The 20750-nt window shown below is 52.9% G+C and overlaps 5 protein-coding genes across 5 annotated transcripts; 3 read left to right on the forward strand and 2 right to left on the reverse strand.

Annotated features, from left to right (window-relative positions):
• Window positions 1–94: 94 nt before the first annotated feature.
• BO82DRAFT_385341 (uncharacterized protein) lies at window positions 95–2134 on the reverse strand (the record flags this gene model as incomplete). Its single annotated transcript, XM_025638171.1, has 6 exons — window positions 95–1003; window positions 1039–1202; window positions 1300–1318; window positions 1493–1751; window positions 1782–1865; window positions 2088–2134. 6 exons carry the CDS (start codon window positions 2132–2134, stop codon window positions 590–592), a joined length of 987 nt encoding a protein of 328 aa, XP_025489303.1. The 3' UTR covers window positions 95–589.
• Window positions 2135–2354: 220 nt separating this feature from the next.
• BO82DRAFT_341012 (uncharacterized protein) lies at window positions 2355–5135 on the forward strand. The gene is made up of 3 exons (XM_025633533.1): window positions 2355–4328; window positions 4387–4465; window positions 4528–5135. Exons 1-3 carry the CDS (start codon window positions 2613–2615, stop codon window positions 4923–4925), a joined length of 2193 nt encoding a protein of 730 aa, XP_025489304.1. The 5' UTR covers window positions 2355–2612; the 3' UTR covers window positions 4926–5135.
• Window positions 5136–6510: 1375 nt separating this feature from the next.
• On the forward strand, window positions 6511–10868 carry BO82DRAFT_138049 (putative cell wall biogenesis protein Mhp1). Its single transcript, XM_025630040.1, has 3 exons — window positions 6511–6970; window positions 7057–9975; window positions 10034–10868. Exons 1-3 carry the CDS (start codon window positions 6919–6921, stop codon window positions 10708–10710), a joined length of 3648 nt encoding a protein of 1215 aa, XP_025489305.1. The 5' UTR covers window positions 6511–6918; the 3' UTR covers window positions 10711–10868.
• Window positions 10869–12834: 1966 nt separating this feature from the next.
• On the forward strand, window positions 12835–15630 carry BO82DRAFT_315776 (ATP-binding cassette long-chain fatty acid transporter PXA2). The gene is made up of 4 exons (XM_025632549.1): window positions 12835–13540; window positions 13606–14242; window positions 14304–15210; window positions 15291–15630. Exons 1-4 carry the CDS (start codon window positions 12995–12997, stop codon window positions 15364–15366), a joined length of 2166 nt encoding a protein of 721 aa, XP_025489306.1. The 5' UTR covers window positions 12835–12994; the 3' UTR covers window positions 15367–15630.
• glpV (glycogen phosphorylase) lies at window positions 15421–19277 on the reverse strand. The gene is made up of 8 exons (XM_025635805.1): window positions 18723–19277; window positions 18583–18595; window positions 18483–18518; window positions 18367–18428; window positions 18206–18309; window positions 18068–18145; window positions 16236–18001; window positions 15421–16165 (listed from the first exon to the last, which is right to left on the reverse strand). Exons 1-8 carry the CDS (start codon window positions 18893–18895, stop codon window positions 15758–15760), a joined length of 2640 nt encoding a protein of 879 aa, XP_025489307.1. The 5' UTR covers window positions 18896–19277; the 3' UTR covers window positions 15421–15757.
• Between the last annotated feature and the right edge of the window lie 1473 nt (window positions 19278–20750).

A 20750-nucleotide genomic window follows, 5' to 3' on the forward strand; every position in this document is an offset into this window, starting at 1 on the left:
TATGAGGCCTGGGGTCGCCGGGCCACGTGACACGGCAGAATGAAGACACCATGTAACGTAGCCTAATTCCTTCCTTAACAACATCAATAATCAACAACGATATCAACGAATTTGTATGGCTTCAAGCCTAAGTCTCCTGAAGTAATTCTTCCAACAGAAACCCCCGGCCGCCCTAGTCGTCAAACCCTTTGAGCATGTCCGTCCCGGCCGGGACCAACCTCCCCTCTCTATCTTCGGATATACGGGTTCTGATCGAGTCTCGGCACCATATTCCGATGATATTAGGGGGTGGGTATAGAGTACTCCCGGCCATCGGTACAGAAACAAGTTCGAAAAATGCCTCAAATAGAGTATGTACTGTACTTTACTGACCTGACCGGTCTAATTACGATCCAGTTCCGAGCCTTATGGATTGCTGGTTGTCAGACGAGAGAAGATCCATGGCTCAAAAACTCGTGCCGTGTCATTCTACCGTCGTCCGCGAGCGCCTTGCGCTCCTCCAGTGCCTCTAAGGCTTCATCATACTGGTCTAGACCCCGCACCTTCCGGGTTGCGAAGGCCTCGAGCTCTTCCGCGTTGTCAAATTCGCTCATTCCGCGGGTCCTAGGTGTCGGCGTCGTTGGGTGAGAGCAAGTGAGCGATGGTCATTGAAACCAGGCGAGAGAAGCATGTGCAGCCACATGGCCCCAGAGACTCGTGACCATTTTACCAGACTAGACAGCTCTCGCTCATCATGCCCCGGCATCTTTGCTTCCTCCTCCTCCAACACGTCTATGAAGATGTCTAAGCATCTGAAGTAGCGGGCGGCGATTTCGGGAGGCTCGTCGCCGGTGAAGTCCCATGAGCTGTTGACGGGCCTGTCCTGGAGACGCCACCACGGTGCCGAGCCGAACAGCTGCGCTGGTCCAACATACGACCACTCGAGGTCTCCTACACCAACAACAGTAAGGTCTTCTCTGTCACGGACAATCAGGTTCGCCAGGCCGAGATCGTCGCAAATCAGCTTGAATTCGCAACGGTCATATTTGGCATTGAGACCAAGTCTGGTATCAGTGCTCTCAGCACCTTGAACGCCACATATTTGTTTTTAGCGTCGTATGAGCCAACGGTTGAGTTTGGCTGGTGAATGAGCTGCCCCAAGTCTTGATCGGCGACATAGTGGAAATACTCTGTCGTTGTCGCAAATCCCTGGGTTCGGTCACCTGGCGTTCCAATGCTTCGTTAACGCACTCTTCCACAGGTTTCAGGGTCCAAAGTCTAAGTCAAGGCAAGGCGGCCAGACGTACCAAACGTGTTCACCCCTCCATTCTGCAGAATGCTATGTGCCTTGAAAGTTAGCGGTCGCAGCAGTGTGGGACCCTGGGCATCAGCCTGCGCCGACGGCAGGCTGCCAATATGGTCAAAGTCGAGCTCGAAGAGCTGGAGCAAGAAGCTCGCCAGTTGCCTGCAAATGATTTCAATCGTCACGATCGCTTATATCCTCCCGCATCACTCTAGTGGGGCGCTCGGCGTTGGGGGCTCGGAGAAAGTCGCTAAGGCTCACGCCGTCAATGAAGTCCATGATGATGAACGGGCCGAGACCGAGCGGGTTGCTGGTAGCGGGACCCCACGCGTGGACTTTCGGCACCGGGATTGTAGTGCGATTGTGGATGAGGTTCAGCGCCGTAACCTCCATGGCAACCTTCTCATCTGTATAGTCGTCACAGAACCTTCCAACCCGAGGGAAACGAACCATCCAGGCAACGCCATCACTAAAGACCATCTCAATGCCAGCATTTTACGCGCCATGGTGAAAGGCGCCATCCAGTTGACAGGGAAGCTGTCCGGGATGGGAAGTCGACACCCAGCGGCAGAGATGGCGTGTTCTGTATACAGGCTTTCATTCACCTGGTCGACCCAGAGCTGGCCCTGCACCTCATGAATGAGATTGACAAGTGCATTTGGTATCCATGGGAAAGGTATCATTGCTTGATGGCAGTGTTGTAGATGACTAGAGTGGGCAGATGTGGCCAAGCGACGCAGAAGGTGGGACAAGACGCTAATGCATGCATGTTGAGGACTGTTCCCTTGTCCTTTGGTATGCTTACCCCAGACGCTGGATACTTGATACTCTACCGGAAGATGTGACTTGCATTTGCAGAATGTAGTACTCAGAGTAGGTAGCTGATAAATGTTCAGCCCTGGGACTGAGACACACTATACTGTAAATAGTACTCTTGCAACGACGCCACCGTGGATGGACCGTGGACGGGAGAACCCCTTACTATTTTGGGTAGCTTCTCCCCACATCCATCGCCCATCAACCGGGCACTACTAGACTAACGGCCACCAGAAGAAAATCTCTTCTGTTTGGTCTTCTTCCCGCCCGACCCCTGGAGAAAGGCTACCTACCCCGGTGGAGTAGTTCGATTCTACACTGCCCACTGCCCACTGCCCACTGCCCACTGCCCACTGGGCACTCCAAACTCTTCTCGATATGATGGGTAATCTTCTTCATACCTTCATACACTTCCAAGGATCTTTTTCCCTTCCTCCCCCTCCTTTCCCTCCTCCTTCGTCATCCGGCCATACCATGCCTTTTTTTGGTTCTGGTTTGGCATGTCTTATAACTGATGTTGACTCTTCTGCCGTGGGCTCTATTCCTGCTGCCATCGGCGCAGGCCGCCTTTGTTCGCCGCTGGGATTGCAATCCTGCCATTGCTGCACCCAGTGAATCCATCAGCTTTCAGCAGCAATCCTTAACTGGTTCCCTGGTTCACTCAGACCATGATGGCCCAACGCTACTTCTCAAGCTAACGGGGGATTATGAAGCCGATTGTAACTCTCTCAATGGGTCTCTGGCACAGTTGGTGGTGGATGCAAGTGTCCTGGGCGGATCAGTAGGCTTTCAGGGAGAAAGTCGGGGCAGATGTGCCGAGAATCCTTATTGGCAGCACTTCAGTATGTCGAATCAAGGTCACAGTCAGGATCACTTGACCGGAGGCCTTCACAAACATGCTATTTACGAGACCTCCTACTATCTCAACCACTCATATGCCCTGCACACACTAGACACAACCATCCATCTGCGGTTGGGCGGCCAGGAAATAACTTGTATCACTGCCCATATCACGCCTTACATCGGCTCAGTGATATCGAAGTTACTGAACGCTCTTCCATTCTTGATTATGGTCTTGTTTGGAATCGCTACAGGCCCGCTCAGGCTCTTTCATACCAATGGCAGAAGCATGTTTCGGTACGAGCTGGCCGACCCATCCTGTGACCCAGCCCGATCCCACGTACAAGGACTAGGCGATTGTCTCCAGTTTCTCCAGTTCATTTTCTTAACTAGCTGCCTGACGCTTTCATACCCGGGCTTCTTCCGAGCGATTGTCGGGGAGTTGGCCTGGTCATCGCTCATCTTCCGGAATTGGCCTGTCACACATGGGTTCGCCTACCCGGGTGTTGAGGATGGAATCTATGCCACTAATTCGACTTGGGGCTTGGAGGAGATGACACAGGTCCTGGGCGGGACCACCATCAGTGATCTCTGGGTCAATGCGATTGTCAACCTGCTCCTCGTCATCGTGGGGATCGTGGCGCTGGTGCAAGTCCCCTTCGGATTCCAATGGGCGTCGAGGATCTTTCGGAGGCGACAAGCGATTGAGCTGTCGGATCTTCAGGAAGAATCCTTGACTCAATGCCAGCGTACTGGATGGAGTATCCTCCGAGCCGTGCTCGACCATTTTCTCTTTCCCCTTGTAACTTTCTCCACAAGTCAACTCCTATTGACATCATGGTACCCGGCTTACCGTACCTTCTTCGCGGTTTTGCTTGTCGGCCTCCTTGCTGTGTCTTTGGGCTTCACCGTGCGGTATCTGATCAAGACCAACAGATATTGGGCCTTTTCTCATGGAAGCTTGTTCCCTAAGCATCATTCCGGAACGTGGGTTTTTTGTGTCTTATACGGCATTCCGATTGTAAGAGGCATAGCGATCGGAGCATTGCAACGATCGGGCCTTGCCCAGATTGTGGTACTCATCATATGTGAGACAATCAATCTCGTCTGCCTGCTTTGGCACTGCCAGGACTTTCCAGCCTGGCGACCTGCCTGCTTTTCGATTGGCAGGCTTGCCAGCCTTTTCATGAGCTGTGCCTTCCTCCCGCAATCTGAGGCATCCCAGCACAATCAAGGTATACTGGCATACAGTATTCTGATTCTATATGCAACGATGATTTTCCTCGGGTTTCTGGTCCCTTGCACCATAAGCATAGCGCTCTTTATACTTCGCAAAGCGGGAATCGTGCACTTCCATGGTGGCCCCCTCGTGCAACCTCGTGAAGCACCGGTATGTGGATGCATTTAAGAAAGTCAACGGCCCCAATGACTAATGGGTCTCTTCCTAGATTTATGGAATTGGTCAACTTTCGCAACGGTCCACGCGAAAGACTTCATTCACGGAGCTCCCGGAGCTTCGTCCTGTGGGTGTGTATTGTCCGGAACATGGTATCTTGGCGATCGTGATATGCTAATGAAGGCCACCTCAGCCTATCCTCAATCCACAGGGATGCCGAGCACGAATGAGTTTCCATCGTACTTTCGGGCTCCACGGCCCATGACTCCCGTCTCTATGTCGTCGCACCAGTTCTCCACCCTCTCAAGGCAGTCTCACAGCTTGGATGAATCGGTGGAGTCCAGCATGGACTCTGTTGACCTGAGCATCTTGGACGAAGACACGACGACAGTCAGCGGCGACGGCGATTATTCCAAACGCGAGGCCGATCAATACTACGGTCGGCCGATGGCATTGCACATCAATGCGAGGGTAGAACGAACGGAAAACACTTGTGCCACAGGGGAGGACAGATCTTGGCGATCGTCGTGGAAGTCGAGGAAAAAGACGAAAGGCTTTGAAGTTGTGAGGCCTGCTCGCCCTGGGACATGATGATAGATTTTGACCCTCACTTCGACATTTGTAATAATGCTACCCTGCGATATAATGTAGAGATAACCTAACGCTTCGCCCCAATCTCTCTGTCTATAATATAACGATGAAGGCTTAACCGAGGCGCGAATAAGCAACGCTGATAAAGTTCTGTCCTACCCGGGAAGCCCAGGGTTGAAGCCGGCATGGGAGCCCTCTCGTCATATGTGCATCGACAAGTTAATTGTTCTTGTCTTTATTCATATTTTACTTCAATGGATTAGTTACAAGGGCTATTATTATCGGCCGGTGTCAATAAGCTTTTCTGCGGTCTGCACCTTGTTGACAGGGTTGTTTTGTTTGATGAACAGGTAAGCATTTTTCTATCATGACCACGCTTGGAAGTACAGCGCATACCTACAGCCCAGTACAGCACCTAAGGAAGGGTCTTATTGGCTGTTGAGGTGGGCTGCACTCTTGCTTAATTGTTAGCTACATGCCTAATTATGCAAGCGACGAGCGTCAGTTGTAGTCAGCAGCTGAATGAATGACTTCATGACGCAGAGCGGGTCGCGTGCAAAAGCACATGAGTACAGTAGCTGTACAATAGTAGTAAGGTGACCAGGTCATGTGCCGGGGAGGTACAAAAATTGAGAACGGGAAACGGGGTTTAGTGCGATTCTGATAGGTCGAGGCGGGAAGAGAGGCAGGCAAAATGCGGACGGACAGCGCATATGGTGGGTAACAATATCTTCATATGAAGAACGGTTGAAGTCATGTTTTACATGTGCTGTACCCGGATGTGATTGACGGAGTCGAATCGATTTCTCTTTCTCTCTTTTCCCCCCTCAACTCTGGTGTGATTCCAATCCATGAATTCGTCACGGTTGTAGAGTACGCAGTAGGTTAGGTATGGTATGGTCAGGCTTGGCAGAGTGACGAGGGAAAAAGGCAAGGGTGGCAAGCAATCAATGGGCGAAGAATGGGTCTGGTCTCCGTCATCGGCCGTGGCTGCATAATACGAGGGTTACGAGCTTTACTCAGTACTCAGTCCAAACGAACCCTTCGTTTCCCTTTACTACTAATCAAGTCAAGTAACGTTGGTTGGTTACCTACCTTTACCACCCGTGACCTTTCCATTCCCTTCCGTGCCTTCTCTTCCCTCCGCCAAGTAACAGCACAGAAGAGGGAAAGTTAAAGAGAGAGAGAAAAGAAAAAAAAAAAGGAAAACAAAAAGAGCGAGGGAGAGAAAAGACCCAAGGAGATTTGTAGAGAACTCCGTAAAAGAGCTCGAATATGTATCTTCTCTCTCTGTCTCTCTCCTTTTCTCCACCGACTAATGGATCATGGATAATGGATAATCATGCTACTTTCCTAGTCTAGTCTCGAATCGGCGCCCCTCCCCCCATCCTCCCGATCGCCTCGTTCTGTTGCCCGCAAAGTCCGCACCTTTCCTGTTCTTCCTTAAACTACCCCGTCTCCATCGTCCCATAGATTGATATTCCCTTCGCTTCCCTCACTCATCGTGACTTTCTCTTCCCTTCCTTGTCATATTTACTTTCCCCTTCCACCCCCTTTTACTATTCATTCTACACGCCTCCTTTGATGCGCGATTTATTTCTTATCCGCCTCACGATCGCAACTGCGTGACTACCCCAAACCCCACACTGTCAGCTCCGTCATGTCCGCTGTGTCTCGCCGTCATGTCATGATGGAACTTACCCGCCGTCGCCGTTCATAATCCTACTTGACTACTACTGATCTGCATTGCGCATTCCTCGGCTTTTCCATCGTTCTACCGTCGCTCAACATTCTTCGACCATACGTTGACTGCTGCCTTTTTGAACGAACCATTGCCACCGCATCGTCTCATCTTTTTTGTTGTTCGACGGGTTGGTGCTTGAGTTCGAAGTTTGCAGGTGCAGCCCTCATTTAACCTCTCCACCAAATTCTATATTTGCTCGGTTACGTCACAGTCAACCACACTCGCAGTACAAACGCACCGGTGGTCAAAATGGAAGGGGTGGAAACTGTGGATGTCAGCTGGCTTCATCACTCGCAGAAAGGTGAGTCCGATCGTGCGCCCTGTACTTGGGGCGTCTTTCGCATGCAATGTCATGTCTGTGGAACTCACCCATTCTCCAAACGGCAGACCATTTATCCCGCTGCAAATCGGCCTCATCCCTGGTCAGCGACAAGTCGATACCGGACGGAGGAGGACCAACACCCCCGCAACAATGTGACGCGGAAAAGAAGCCTTCTCCAGAGAACCATGCCCCATCTCCCCCGCCCGTTTCCGTTTCGAACGCAGCACCCACCAGCGTGGCCGCCCAAAATGAGAAGGAGGTGAACAAAGCAGCAAACGAAAAGGCGGTGGCGGTGGATGCGAAACCGACCGGTGCCTCGCCTGTCTCGCAGCCGCAAAAAAGTGCTCCGCGCACCGTCGGGGGGAGGCGAAACTCGTGGATCTCCAGCCTGAGCTCGAGGTTCTCCTCGGGCTCGACGCCTCCGTCGCAATCGAGCATGAAGGCACCGCCGAGCACAAAGGTGACTTCCCCCGTCTCCAAGATGGATACGCACAACCCGTTCGGTGCGGCGTACTCGCCCAAGGATAAGGAGGAGGAGCGCAAGGACGAGAATAGCCCTTTCGCCTCTACCTCTCCAAAGGGCCCCTCGTTCTTGTCGAACGCATTCCGGAAGCTCTCTTCCTCGGCCGGTGGATCGGGCAAATTGGCCACCAACGGGTCCATTTGTCCGCGTCGGGTGATGAACATCGACCCAGATCGGGATAGATGCAAGGTTGCCGATCTTAATCAAGCGAAGTTGCGGCGCGTTGCGTTCTGTGTCGACGTGGAGATTGCGGGGCTCTCCTATCGAGAGTCGGATGAGGAAGCTCCGGCGATCAATAGCAAGCATCAGATCGTCCCGGAATCGAATGGCCCAAAAGTCAAGAGGTCGAATTCGAAATCGAAGGATAAAAAGGACAAGAATGAGATTACTCCGGCCAAATCCGCACAAGCTGCAGTGCCCGTCAAGGAAGCAAATGCCCAGGAACAGGCTGTTAATGGAAAACCCACGGTTTCGACTGACACAGCCGTCACTGAATCGACGCCCAACAAGGAGAGCAAAGAACCGACCAGGAAACAGGAGAAGAAAAAGAGATCAGAGGAGGAGCGCAGGGAGCGGAGAGAAAGGAGGCGGAGACAGGCAGAAGCTAATGGCACAATCCCTATGCAATTGACGGCTGACGGCGAGGAGTACGGCATTCGCACACCTGCGTCTAGCACAAGTCGTCCCAAGACACAAAGTCACCCGACCACGGATCCTGTTCGAATCTATCGGCGCTGTTGCCAGTTACGTGAAACGCCCGTGCTGAAGAGGATAGTGGATGAGATATCCAAGCCGTCTTCTACTCTAGCGGAGTCTCCGGGCACCGTGGCTGTGCTTGACCTAAGCAATTTTCCCATGACATCTGAGGATATAGCTACTTTCTGTGACTGGCTGGCTGTTGTTCCAGTTCGAAAGCTTATTCTGGAAGAGTGTGCCTTGACGGATGACCCGGTTCGGTCGATTCTTGCTGCGTTGCTCTCCACGCGGACGGTTGAGCATATGTGGGGCAAACGCAAACGAGGCACTAAAACAGAGGTCCCGTCGGCGGATAAGGAAGAGAGGTTTAGCGTTATTGAAAAGTTATCACTGAAGGGCAACCCTACAATCGGTACGGAGGGATGGCTTCATATCTGTCTTTTTGTCCACCTTTCGAAGTCCTTGAAGGCCATTGATCTCTCTGGCATCCCACTTCCCCGGGTACCTATCCCTATCACTTCTTCCGGGAAGTTGGCAGTACAGCCTGGGAACTGCACCACAGCCTCCACCGAGTTGACAGCTGTCTTTGCCAACGCGCTCGCACAGCGGTTCGGCGGGGACCACCTTGAGGAACTTCTCCTTAGTGAGTGTAACCCGACAATCGAGGACACTCAACGGATCTGCGATGCGGCGACCACTGTAGGGCTGAGGAGACTTGGGTTCGCCAACAACGGGCTTTCACGGGAGAGCCTGGAACATGTTGTGCGCTATTTAAAGGCCGGAAAATGCGAGGGTCTTGATCTGGGCGGTAATCCGATTCGGGATCACCTTGACTTGATCACATCTGCTGTCTCTGAAGTCCACCCGCTCTATGCGCTGAGCCTGGCCGATTGTTCACTCACGCCAACTGCGGTCTATCCTTTGCTGCAAGAACTGGCATGCTTGCCTGATCTTCGTTTTGTCGATTTCTCGCACAATCCGGACCTGTTCACTGCTAAGCCCGACGCATTGCCAACCTTTAGGCGTTTCCTTCCCAAGATGCCTGCGCTCAAACGGATTCATCTCGCTGATGTGAACCTCTCCCCTGATCAGACTATCGCGTTAGCCGAGGTTCTGCCGGAGTGCCCGAGTCTATGCCATCTTAACATCCTGGAGAATCCCTTGATTACGGCCCTGGCCTCGGCAACTGATCCTGCGACCCAGGAGGAAGCATGCGCGGTCTATGCGTCGCTGATGGCAGCAGTGCGCGTGTCTCGCACCATTATTGCTGTTGACATTGAAGTTCCAACTGCGGAGAACAATGAAGTTGTCAAGGCTCTGGCGTCTCAGATCGTTGCCTACTCTCTTCAGAATCTTGAACAAGGTGCCATGGCGGTCGAGCTGTCGGACTCTTTTGACGTTTCGGCTACACGCTCAACCGTGCATGTTCCGGAGATCTTGCAGCATATCGTTGGTCATGGTGCTGGAGAAGAAGCTGTTGAAGAGGACGACGAGCCGGCGCCTGATGAAGACTATGTTATTGGTGGTACCGGTGTCGTCAAAGCATTGGGTGTCTGCCTTGGTAATCTCGACCGCTCTCTGCCAGGGGACCAATCTGGGCCTCCCAGTGGCACAGCGACGCCTCGACACCGGAAATCTCGGTCCTTTGTCACTAGGAAGCCTCGGGACATGTCTAAAAACCTACTGGAGTCTGCACGCAACATTCGGACCCGTATTCAGTCGGCCCTAGTACGTGAAGACCGGGCTGGCAATGACAACAATTACAGTAAGATTTGTTCCTTCCCTTCGTTCCGCGACCTGCACTAACCTTCTATTCTCACTAGGGCGTCTTCAGTTCTTGGATTTCACCTTGCAGAGGATGATCCAGCGATTTGAAGACGAATATCCCGAGACGCGGATTGTACCGCAGGCAATTCCATACAGTTTCCCAGAAACCAGCTCTCAAAACTCGGGCGAAGATGGATGGGGTGCGCCCGCTGGTGATGGCACACCGCCCAACGCCGCGAACGGCGACGGCGAGGCCGCCGCGGACGACGACGATGATCATCAGTATGCGGTCCGCCTCTCCCGGGCGAGCTCGATTACCTCCCTGCATTCGCGCGCCATGACCCACGAGGAAGGCCACATGCACCGTCTGGGCCAGAATCTGCGGCGGGATTTCCTCAGCCCGTCCTTCGACGTGACGGACGATGACCCGTCGTCGCTCACGTTTGACGAATCGCACATCGCGGCTCTGCGGGACAAGCTCGACCGCCTGCACGTGGAGCAAATGCGCTCGAACTTCGAGAGCGTGAACGCCGCCAAAGCACTCAAGGATCTCGGCACCACGGTGGACGAGCTCTGGGCGGCGCAAAAACACGAATCCGAGACCTTCGAGAAGTTCCGGCAGAGCCAGATCGCCGCGCAGTTCAATAGCGGCAAGAGATCTTCGTCTCCCTTGCCCGGTTCGTTTCAACGGACAAATCAGGCCCCGCAGTCTGATCGTTCACCACCCTGTTAAAAGAGGGTGTACTTTCTATCTTTACCCCTTAGGTCCTCAATGACTGTTGTCTCGTTGGGGGTGGGGTTGTTCTCTTTGTCCTATGTTGGCCATCTGATTTATTTACACCTTCATGGGAGTCGGGTAGCCGGCTACATTCTTGTAAACTGCATTTTGGGATTTTGATCATGGGAGGGGGAATTTAGCACAGCGATGTATATACTTTGATTGTTTTTTTGATTCTACATGGTTTTTATATTGGCTTGTAATCTACTTATGGTAGCGCGTCTATTGAGAATGGGCTATTTTGGGACTTATTGACAAATGATGGATTCATCTAAGAGTAGTGAATCTTTTCCGTGTATTTGTATTGCTGTAATCTTTTACTGCGAGACCTGTCTGCTTGCTTGATACGGACACTGCCGCTTGAATGAGGGCAGGTTATGAGTACTCTACTTGTTATATACTTGCACATATTAATCCAATCAGTTACTAAATTGTGGTCACATGACGCAGTCAAAGCTCACTTGCTAGAACCCCTGGATTATCCAATCAAAGACAGCTTCCCAGAGTTCATAAAGTATAATAACCTTTATTGAAGTAATCAGTAACTCAACCAGTAACTATGGATATACTTTAGTATAACTTCCTCGAACCTTTTAACTTGATAATGTGCGACTATAAAATCCCTCCTACTCTCTATTCTCTATGTTGCCTAAGAAATCTGGCCCAGCTTGATCTATGATCAGATCCGTCTGGTCCTGAAATACTGTATGCCTACCTGTCCTCAAGCACTCACCGAGACAAGAGTGGCTAGCAGTGCCTACGGTATTCTTCTGGAAAGAATCGATCTCGGTGAAGAGGAAATGCTGAGATGTGCGTGGTAAGTTACTCGCCTCGACTAACGTGCTTGTACAGTACTAGTATGAATGGGCTCAGACATGAGAACGTGAGGTTCGCGAAAAGAGCCGGAGTCGGTAATCTGCTTCTCTGTTATTTTTCCATGGGCCCGTTCAGCTTAGAAAGTTTCTGTGATGTGATTGTGAACAGCACCCTGCTGCGGTGATTGGAGAGCATGGCATCTGGATGGATTCTCCAGGGGAATCTCACCGCACTGCCTCTTCTGCCTCCAGAACCTATCATGCAGTGGTTTGGGCATTTGACTAGTACAAGCGAATGACCCACTTGCACCATCACCTGTGAGCTAGAGGCTAGAGCTGAGCTCGAGCTCTGCTATCTATTCTTCCTTGGCGTGATTTATGCACTCATACGTGTGGTGGGGTAACACTCCCCCCTCTCGACTCTTGTTTGACACAAAGACATCCAATGACTGTCGCCGAGGAGAAGACCGGGCAGGTGCTCCATCATCCTAGAAGATCAGAGCTGAAAAAGTGCCTTGAAGTATTTTCCACCGCGACAAGCTGGGAAAGGTGCCGTTGAACATGCCCCCCCACCCCCCACTGGACATTACGAGAATCATATAAACCGGCTGTGTTGATCCTGCGGTAATCCCAAGTCCCAAGTCCCAAGTCCCAGATCCTAAATCCCAGATCCGGGTTATCGGTTCATCCTTACATCTCGAACAAGCAAGCAACAACATCATCTGGCGCCAGTATGGTAGTTAGTGAAACGGAGGAAAACGAATTGCGGTTTCAGAATCTTCTGGGATCGGCTGTGGACGTTCTGGAGCGTGAGTAACGGAAGCAATCACTTACTTGACGACGTATAATTCCCCGATAATTTCCAATAATATCTTTGACATCGACGATGTCCTCCGACATCGAAAGGACTACGCCATTCTCGACCTGGCTGCCGCGACCAAAAAAGTCTCTGTCCCGGGTGTGAAGGAAAAAGGTCGAAGGGTTGGGGGTGCTAGTTGGTCGTGGTGACGTACCCCGGGGGAACGACTTGACCAAGGCGCTCAAATGTTTTTTTCGTGTACAATCCCAAGCCTGCGTGCATCTGGGACATATGTAATGACTTCGAGATGTATAGATCTCGGAAGGATAGTCGGACCGAACCCCATCCTCGGCCCAGCGAAATCCGGGGCAAGACCCGCTCCCGCTTGATTCGGGTCTTTCACATGTCATTGCATTCATCATTCATTCCTGCATTCTCCTTCCCTCTTGACAACAGCTTGTTCTTCTACTGCCCTCCCCGCTAGAAGAACTTCATCTCATTCTCTTACCATATTCTCTTTTCCCTCATTGTTCTCTCCATCCGGTGTCATGCTTCCCTTATCGTCGTCAACCCTGGCTAGCTACGGTAGATAACTGATTTATCTACCTACTTCCCAGCCGCCGCCATGGCCGTCCAGTCCAAGCTCTTCTCCCTGCCGCCCGAGCGCTGGTCCCTCCCCCTACGCCCACTCCTCTCCAAATTCACCTCCCTCTACCTCCGCCACCGCAAACAGATCTCCCGAACCGTCTACCTAGCTCTCTTCGCTGCCCTCGCCAAACGCATCCACAATGCCATCTCCGAGCAGAAAGCCGCCTCGCAGCAACAGGCGGAGATGCGGAGCAAGCGACCCGGGACCAGCAGTCTCGGTGACGGCGCCAACGCCAACGGCAGCGGCGATATTCCCCGCAAGAAAGTCGAGGTAAATCGCGAGTTCTTTCGGAATCTGCTGCGACTGCTCAGGATCGTGATCCCGGGGTGGAGGAGTAAAGAGCTGCGGCTGCTGTTCGGCCACAGTGTGTTTCTGGTGCTGAGAACATTGCTGAGTCTGTATGTCGCCGAGCTGGACGGGCGGTTGGTGAGCAACCTCGTGAGGGGCAAAGGGAAGGACTTCTTGCTGGGGTTGGTGTGGTGGATGATGGTCGCGGTGCCGGCCACTTTCACGAACTCGATGGTGAGTGCAGTCATGGTTGATGCACAAACAAAAAGAAAATGGCCACTCACTGACCTTATCGCCAGTTATCATACCACCAATGCAAACTAGCCCTGAATTATCGCAAGCGTCTCACGGACTACATCCACGAGAAGTACCTCTCGAATATGACCTTCTACGCCATCTCCGCCCTAGACGATCGGGTCAAGAACCCGGACCAGCTCATCACGGTCGACGTCTCCCGTTTTTCCGATAGTCTGGCGGAGCTGTACTCCAACCTGGCCAAGCCCGTTCTCGACATGGCCATCTACAACTACTCGCTGTCCAAGAGCGTCGGCGGCGAGGGACTCTTCCTCATGGGCCTGTTGGTGCAGGTCTCGGCCAACGTCATGCGGGCCCTGACGCCGCCCTTCGGGAAATATGTGGCGGACGAAGCTCGTCTGGAAGGAGAATTCCGGTTCCTGCACTCACGCCTGATCGACTACAGCGAGGAGATCGCGCTCTACCACGGCCACGAAGCCGAGAAGGACACTCTCGACAAGGGCTATTTCACCCTCATCAAGCACGTGAATCGCATCCTGCGGAGACGGCTCTACCACGGCTTCATGGAAGATTTCGTGATCAAGTATTTCTGGGGCGCTCTGGGCCTGATCCTTTGCGGCATTCCCGTTTTCTTCAAGATCCCCGGCCAAGTCACCCAGACGATGGGAGATCGAACCGAAAGTAGGCCCTCCCCCCTCATACCGGCATCGCTTGAAACCATCTAACAATCCAAACCAAACAGGCTTCGTCACCAACCGCCGCATGCTCCTCTCCTCCTCCGACGCCTTCGGCCGCCTCATGTTCTCCTACAAGGAAATCTCCGAGCTCGCCGGCCACACCGCCCGGGTCTCGACCCTGCTCGAGGTGATGGACGACCTGCAATCGGGCCACTTCGAGAAGAAACTGGTATCGTCCGCGACGGACTCAACCTCAGCGCACGCCGCGACCCTAGCCTCCCGCGGGACCGTCACCGAAACCGCAGACGCGATCGAATTCCGGGACGTGCCCATCGTCTCGCCGAACGGGGACATCCTGGTGCGGGCGCTCTCCTTCGCCGTGCGACCGGGGGACCACCTGCTGATCGTCGGGCCCAACGGGTGCGGGAAGTCGTCGCTGTTCCGCATCCTGGGCGGCCTGTGGCCCGTGTACGGCGGCACGGTCCGGAAACCGCCGCCGGACCAGATCTTCTACATCCCGCAGCGGCCGTACCTGTCGCGGGGCACGCTGCGCCAGCAGGTGATCTACCCGGACGGCCTGCGCGACATGCGCGCCAAGGGCGTCACGGACGAGGACCTGCACGCCATCCTGGCCGTCGTCGAGATCGCGGGCGTCGTCGAACGGCCCGGCGGCTGGGACGCCGAGGAGGAGTGGCGCGACGTCCTCTCCGGGGGGCTCCAGCAGCGCATCGCCATGGCCCGCCTCTTCTACCACCGGCCCCAGTACGCCATCCTCGACGAGTGCACCTCCTCCGTCACCCTCGAGGTCGAGCGCATCATGTACGAGACCGCCAAGCGCCTCGGCATCACCCTCATGACCGTCTCCCACCGCCGCAGCCTCTGGAAGTACCACCGCCGCATCCTGCAGTTCGACGGCCAGGGCGGCTACATCTTCACCAAGCTGGATTGGGAGCGGCGGTTGAAGTTGGAGGAGTACGTTGTCCCTTTCCTCATGTCCCTCTTTCCTCTCTCTTTCTCCTTAAGGTCGAAGCTAATCATCATGTGTCGAACAGCGAGAAAGAAGACCTAGATCTTCATCTCCGAGCAGTGCCGGAACTGCAGAAACGCATGGCCGAGCTAACCGCCTAAGGGACTGGGGGACGTTTATATATACGAAGTGTCGCTATAGAGTTTCCTCTGGTCAATTTTCTTTGCCCTTGCCTCACCTTCCCTCTGTAGCGTTCTTACATCGATCTCCCTCACGTATCTAAATCTTGTGGATAGCATCGATCGATCCTGTAGGAAATATACCCAAGATACGTATCTTGTACAAAGGAATGGAATCGATGGAAGTAAAGCTCATGAATAGAAAGCAAGCGCAGCGGTATTGACAACTATGCAAGGAGCAAAAACATAAGCACATACAGAAGCTCTTTTTCCTCACTCCCTTATCCCCACCACCACCACCTCCTCCTCCTCCTCCTTCCCCGCCCTATTTCACTCGCGCAAACCCGATCACGGCCGTGAACTTTGTCACGAACTAGTCCTTGATAACAAGCGGCTCAATGTTCCAGATGCTCTCGGCATACTCGCTGATGACACGGTCGGTCGAGAAGAAGCCCATGCGCGCCACGCTGATGATGGACTTGGACAGCCATTCCTCGCGGTTGCGGAAGGACTCGTCCACCAGGTCCTGCGTGGTGATGTACGAGTTGAAGTCATCCGAAACCAGGTAGTAGTCGCCGTGCTCGACGATCGAGGCCAACAGCGCCGAGAAGCTGTTCACGTCTCCGAACATCCCACCGCGGATCGCCTCGAAGACCTTGGCCAGGTGGGGGTCCAGCTGGAAGTTGCCGTAGAGGTGCCGGTGCCGGAGCTCCTCGACATCCTCGGCGAGGTTGCCGAACAGGAAGATGTTCTGCTCGCCGATTTCCCGCGTGATCTCGATCTGCAGCCAACGTTAGCATTGTCATCATTGTCATGTCCACCATTAAAGAAAACAAGGATGGTTTCCGTACATTCGCTCCGTCGCAGGTACCAATGATCAAGCCGCCGTTCATGACGAACTTCATGTTACTGGTTCCACTTCCTTCCGTACCCGCGGTCGAGATGTGCTCGCTGATGTCCGAAGCAGGACAGATGATCTCGGCCTTGCTGACATTGTAATCGGCCACGAAAATGACTTTCAGAAGATCGCCAACGTCGGGATCTTCGTTGACAACCGCGGCGACCTTGTTAATCAGGTGGATGACGGTCTTCGCCATCCAGTAGCCCGGAGCAGCCTTGCCACCAAAGATCGATACGCGTGGCAACACCTTCTTCTTTTCCTCGGCGGACATGGACTTGATCTTCAGGTATCGGTGAATGACTCCGAAGATATTGAGCTGCTGGCGTTTGTACTCGTGGATACGCTTGACCTGAATGTCGAACAACGCGGTCGGGTTCACGCTGTACCCGGTTGTCTCCTTGATGTGTTTTGCCAGACGGAGCTTGTTGGCAGTCTTGATCTCTTCCCACTCTTTCTGGAAAGCCTTGTCATCGGCAAATGCCTCCAATTGGTCCAAAAGGGTCAAGTCGGTCAAGAAATCGTAGCCTCCCAGTCTAGAAGCTATCAAATCAGAGAGGCGAGGATTTGCCTGGTGCAGCCAACGACGCGGGGTGACGCCATTAGTAACATTAGTGAACTTGTCAGGGCCATAGATGGTCACAAAATCCTTGAATAGAGTGGTTCGCAGAAGGTCTGAATGCAGCTCTGCGACTCCGTTCACTTTGTGGGATCCGATGATAGCGATATATGCCATCCTCACCATCTTAGGGTGGGACTCTTCGATAATCGAGACCCGAGACAACATGTCTCTATCCTCGGGGAAATTCTTCTCCACGTACTGCAAGAAATACAGGTTGATGTCGAAGATGATCTGCAAGTGTCGTGGCAAAAGGCTTTGCATCAAGGGGACAGACCACTTCTCTAGAGCCTCCGGCAGGACGGTGTGGTTTGTGTAGCCGAACGTCTTTGTGACGATTCCCCATGCCTCGTCCCATTCCAAGCCCTCCTGATCAATCAGGATGCGCTGCAGCTCGACAACGGCCAGCGTCGGATGTGTGTCGTTGAGCTGGATGGCAACTTGGTCGGGGAACTCGCTCCAGGATCTCTTTGTCTTCTTGAATCGTCGAATAATGTCAAATAAGGAGGCAGCACACCAGAAGTACTGCTGCTTCAGTCTGAGCTCCTTACCGCGGTCCAGGCTGTCGTTAGGGTATAGCACTGCTGAGATGGTTTCTGCACGTTGCTGCTCCGCAACTGCACTCTCATAGTCGCCTGCATTGAATTTCTGGAAATTGAACTCTCCGCTAGAAGCCTTGGCCGACCATAGTCGTAGATTGTTTGTCGTGCGAGTGCCATATCCAGGGACGGGGACATCGTATGCCACGGCCTGGACGACTTCACCGTCCTGCCACGAGCTCACGGTCTTCCCGTTCTCATCCTGGTACTTCCGCACCCAGCCGTAGAATTGGACGTCGACAGTGATCTCATGCCGAGGGAACTCCCACGGGTTGAAATCGAGCCAGTAATCAGGAACCTCCATCTGATAGCCATCGACAATCTCCTGTTTGAAGATACCATATCGGTAGCGAAGGCCGTAGCCCCATGCAGGATAGTTGAGTGTGGCCATACTGTCCAGGAAACAAGCAGCCAAGCGTCCAAGTCCTCCATTACCCAGGGCAGCATCATGCTCCTGGCTGATGACATCTTCGATACGGAACCCAAGGTCCTTCAAGCCCTCTGCGTCACATCGCGTATGACATTAGCAAGGACTCGTGCAGTCGCGACCGGGGATTGAATGCCTACCTCGGGCAGCATCCTTCAGGCCGACGTTTAGCATGGCATTATCCAAGGCTCTTCCCATCAAGAATTCGAGAGATAGATCTGTGGTTGAGATATGAGTAAGCGGTCTGCCTACCGAGGGGAATCACTTGGCTCACGTACAGTACACCCGCTTCTGATCTGCAGAAGCCTGTCGCTGCTGGGTCTTGTTCCACTCGATAATCAAGCGGTCCCTGAACGCTAGGGCAGTTCCGGAGTATGCGGCCCTGGACGACTATGAGATTTTCTCTTGATGCGCGAGGAATTGGGACGGAGGAACTAACAATTCATCGCAGTTGTAGAGCGAGCGAGCCAATGTAGTTTCAATGTGGCGAACCAGCTCACTCTGACATGGCTATTAGCACGTGAAGACCTCACCAATCATTTGTCTATAGCTTACTTCAAAGTCTTCCTTGTTGGTAAAGCCATTGGCAGACTAGTCAGCGGGTAATATTAGCCATGGATCTCTGACAAGTGTAGTACATATGCAGTGAGCTTACGTGTTTCTTCCACCTAAGAGATCGTACGGGTCAGTTCAGTGTCTTCCAAAGGCCGGTTGCAAATGCGCCTGAGCCCTCTGGGAAGCGGCCGCCAGGATCTTTGGTGTAACCGAAGAAGAGGGGCGAAACCGGGTACTCACGCCTCTCTCAGGTGCTCAGGGATGCTAGCCTCGACACTCTTGATTTCGGCTGGACCAAAGCCGGTGAAAGTACGTCTGTGCTTGGGGCGGCTGAAGCTGGGGCCAACAGGGCCCTGAAGCTCGGAGACGGGAGCTCCAACAGAGGGTCTCCTTTCGCGGCGACTTTCAGCCATTATGAGGGTCGAAGCGTGAAAGGTTCGGTATTTGAGATGTCGCCGAGAGAAATTGGGACTGGGAAGCCGATGACAGTTGAGAGCCGTGCACCTAATGAATCAGACTCTATGGAATCCAAGATGATCAATCCAAAGAAAGCGAAAGGAAGAGAGCCCTTCACTGGGGATTGGAGGAAGGAAGCGGAGTACGAGGGAGGGGAGGGAGGGGACGAACGAAAGGAAGGACCAGGCAGAGAGCGGGTAGACAACCCCCGACTTAAGAAGGATGCGAGATGCGAGAGCTCGAGGAAGCGGGATCCTACGCACCGCACCGCGTGACAGGGAGCTCTCAATTGAATTGAGGTTCCAGGATCAAAGCAAGGCAGGGGGAAAAGGTGACGAGGGGATCGGAGGGGTTGATCGAGTCGCTGACAGGACTATACTGAGGGGAACCAAGGATCCGATCATACGTTGGCACGTTGACTGGGCCGTTCCCCATGCACGTTGACCGTATGTCTAGACCCTGGTAGAACCGGGGCTTGCATAGTGCCAGATGGCGTGGGAACTAATCGCACAACGGAGGGCTCGGGATCGCGAGGAAGGACTCTTAGTCTCGTATATTTGGTAGGTAGAGATTCTGGGATACTAGCAAGAGAGGGTAGGATCAGCTTATTAGTCAATGACACCATCATCGACTGATGTTGGTGATGATGATGACGATGAAGCGGTCGAGTTGGGGGTGAGACATTGAATATGGGACGAGAAAGTTGCAGGGCTGACCGATAAGATAGAAGAGATAGCGGTTCAGATTGATGGCTGTGATGCCGTCACGGGTCAGTCGGTGTCTGTGCTTTGCGGTGCTGAGCAGCTTGCAGCTGCAGCCGCCAATTCCCCGGACAGCCGCTATGACGCACCTCCACTGCATCCAGCGGGGATCAGACAATCATGAATGAGTAGATAATTCATTTCAGTTGTTCCTGTTCATCCGACAACACAAGTGGAAACAATAGAGATCATGCAAGAGCATGGTTTGAAGAGATTGAGGTATGAGATAAATGCGTTCATTGGGAGTACCTTAAGGAACTGAGTAGTTGGTGATGAGCAGTGATGATCAGTGGTGGTCTCAGCTTAGCTTTCGGTCCAAGTGCAAACATCTTTCCCCTCCCCTCCTTTCTCCCTCCCTTCCACTCCACCCCCAGCTCAACCCCGCACCTCCAACTCTACCTACTCACAGAGGAAAAACTGTCTCCGTCAAATAATTGAGATCAGACCTCCTGCAAGGTCCTCCCTTCCTCATGACCTTCCCCCGCTTTACTACCCCTACGTTTGCGAAACCCGCTGAGCAGCTGCACTTCTAACAGAAGACAAAGAAAATCCACGTGATTTAGATTACATGTATATAATCGCTACCAATGATTGTGTGAGAGGAATCAAGATTCGCGGCCACGGGCGAACCGCGCAACAAGAAGGAAATGGACACTTGTAACAAACAAGGATGGCAAGACAGGAGAATTAGAATGACAGATTATGATAGATATGAGGATGAGAGATCGCCGTCCAAATGCATGACATCAGTAGGGAATAGGGAATAGGAAATCGGGCTGAGAAAGGAAGTTCAAAAGAAGGGGGGAGGGAGAAGGAGGAAGGACAAGAAAGAAGAGAAACAGCTTCAAGCGCATGAGAACTGAATACCAAGCGCCCCCTCATACAAGCTATATGCAAAGTAAAGTCGAAGCCATTAACTTTTCGGCTTGGGATGAAAAATTGCATCAACTCCCAAGCTCGCTGAAAGGTTAAAGGGCATCCAATCATGGCCAACCCAGACCAAGTCTCCCAATTTGAGCAAGCCATCCCGACCCTAAACAAAAGAAACAGA

This window comes from Aspergillus uvarum (assembly GCF_003184745.1).
Source record: "Aspergillus uvarum CBS 121591 unplaced genomic scaffold BO82scaffold_49, whole genome shotgun sequence".
Taxonomy (NCBI): Eukaryota; Fungi; Ascomycota; class Eurotiomycetes; order Eurotiales; family Aspergillaceae; genus Aspergillus; species Aspergillus uvarum.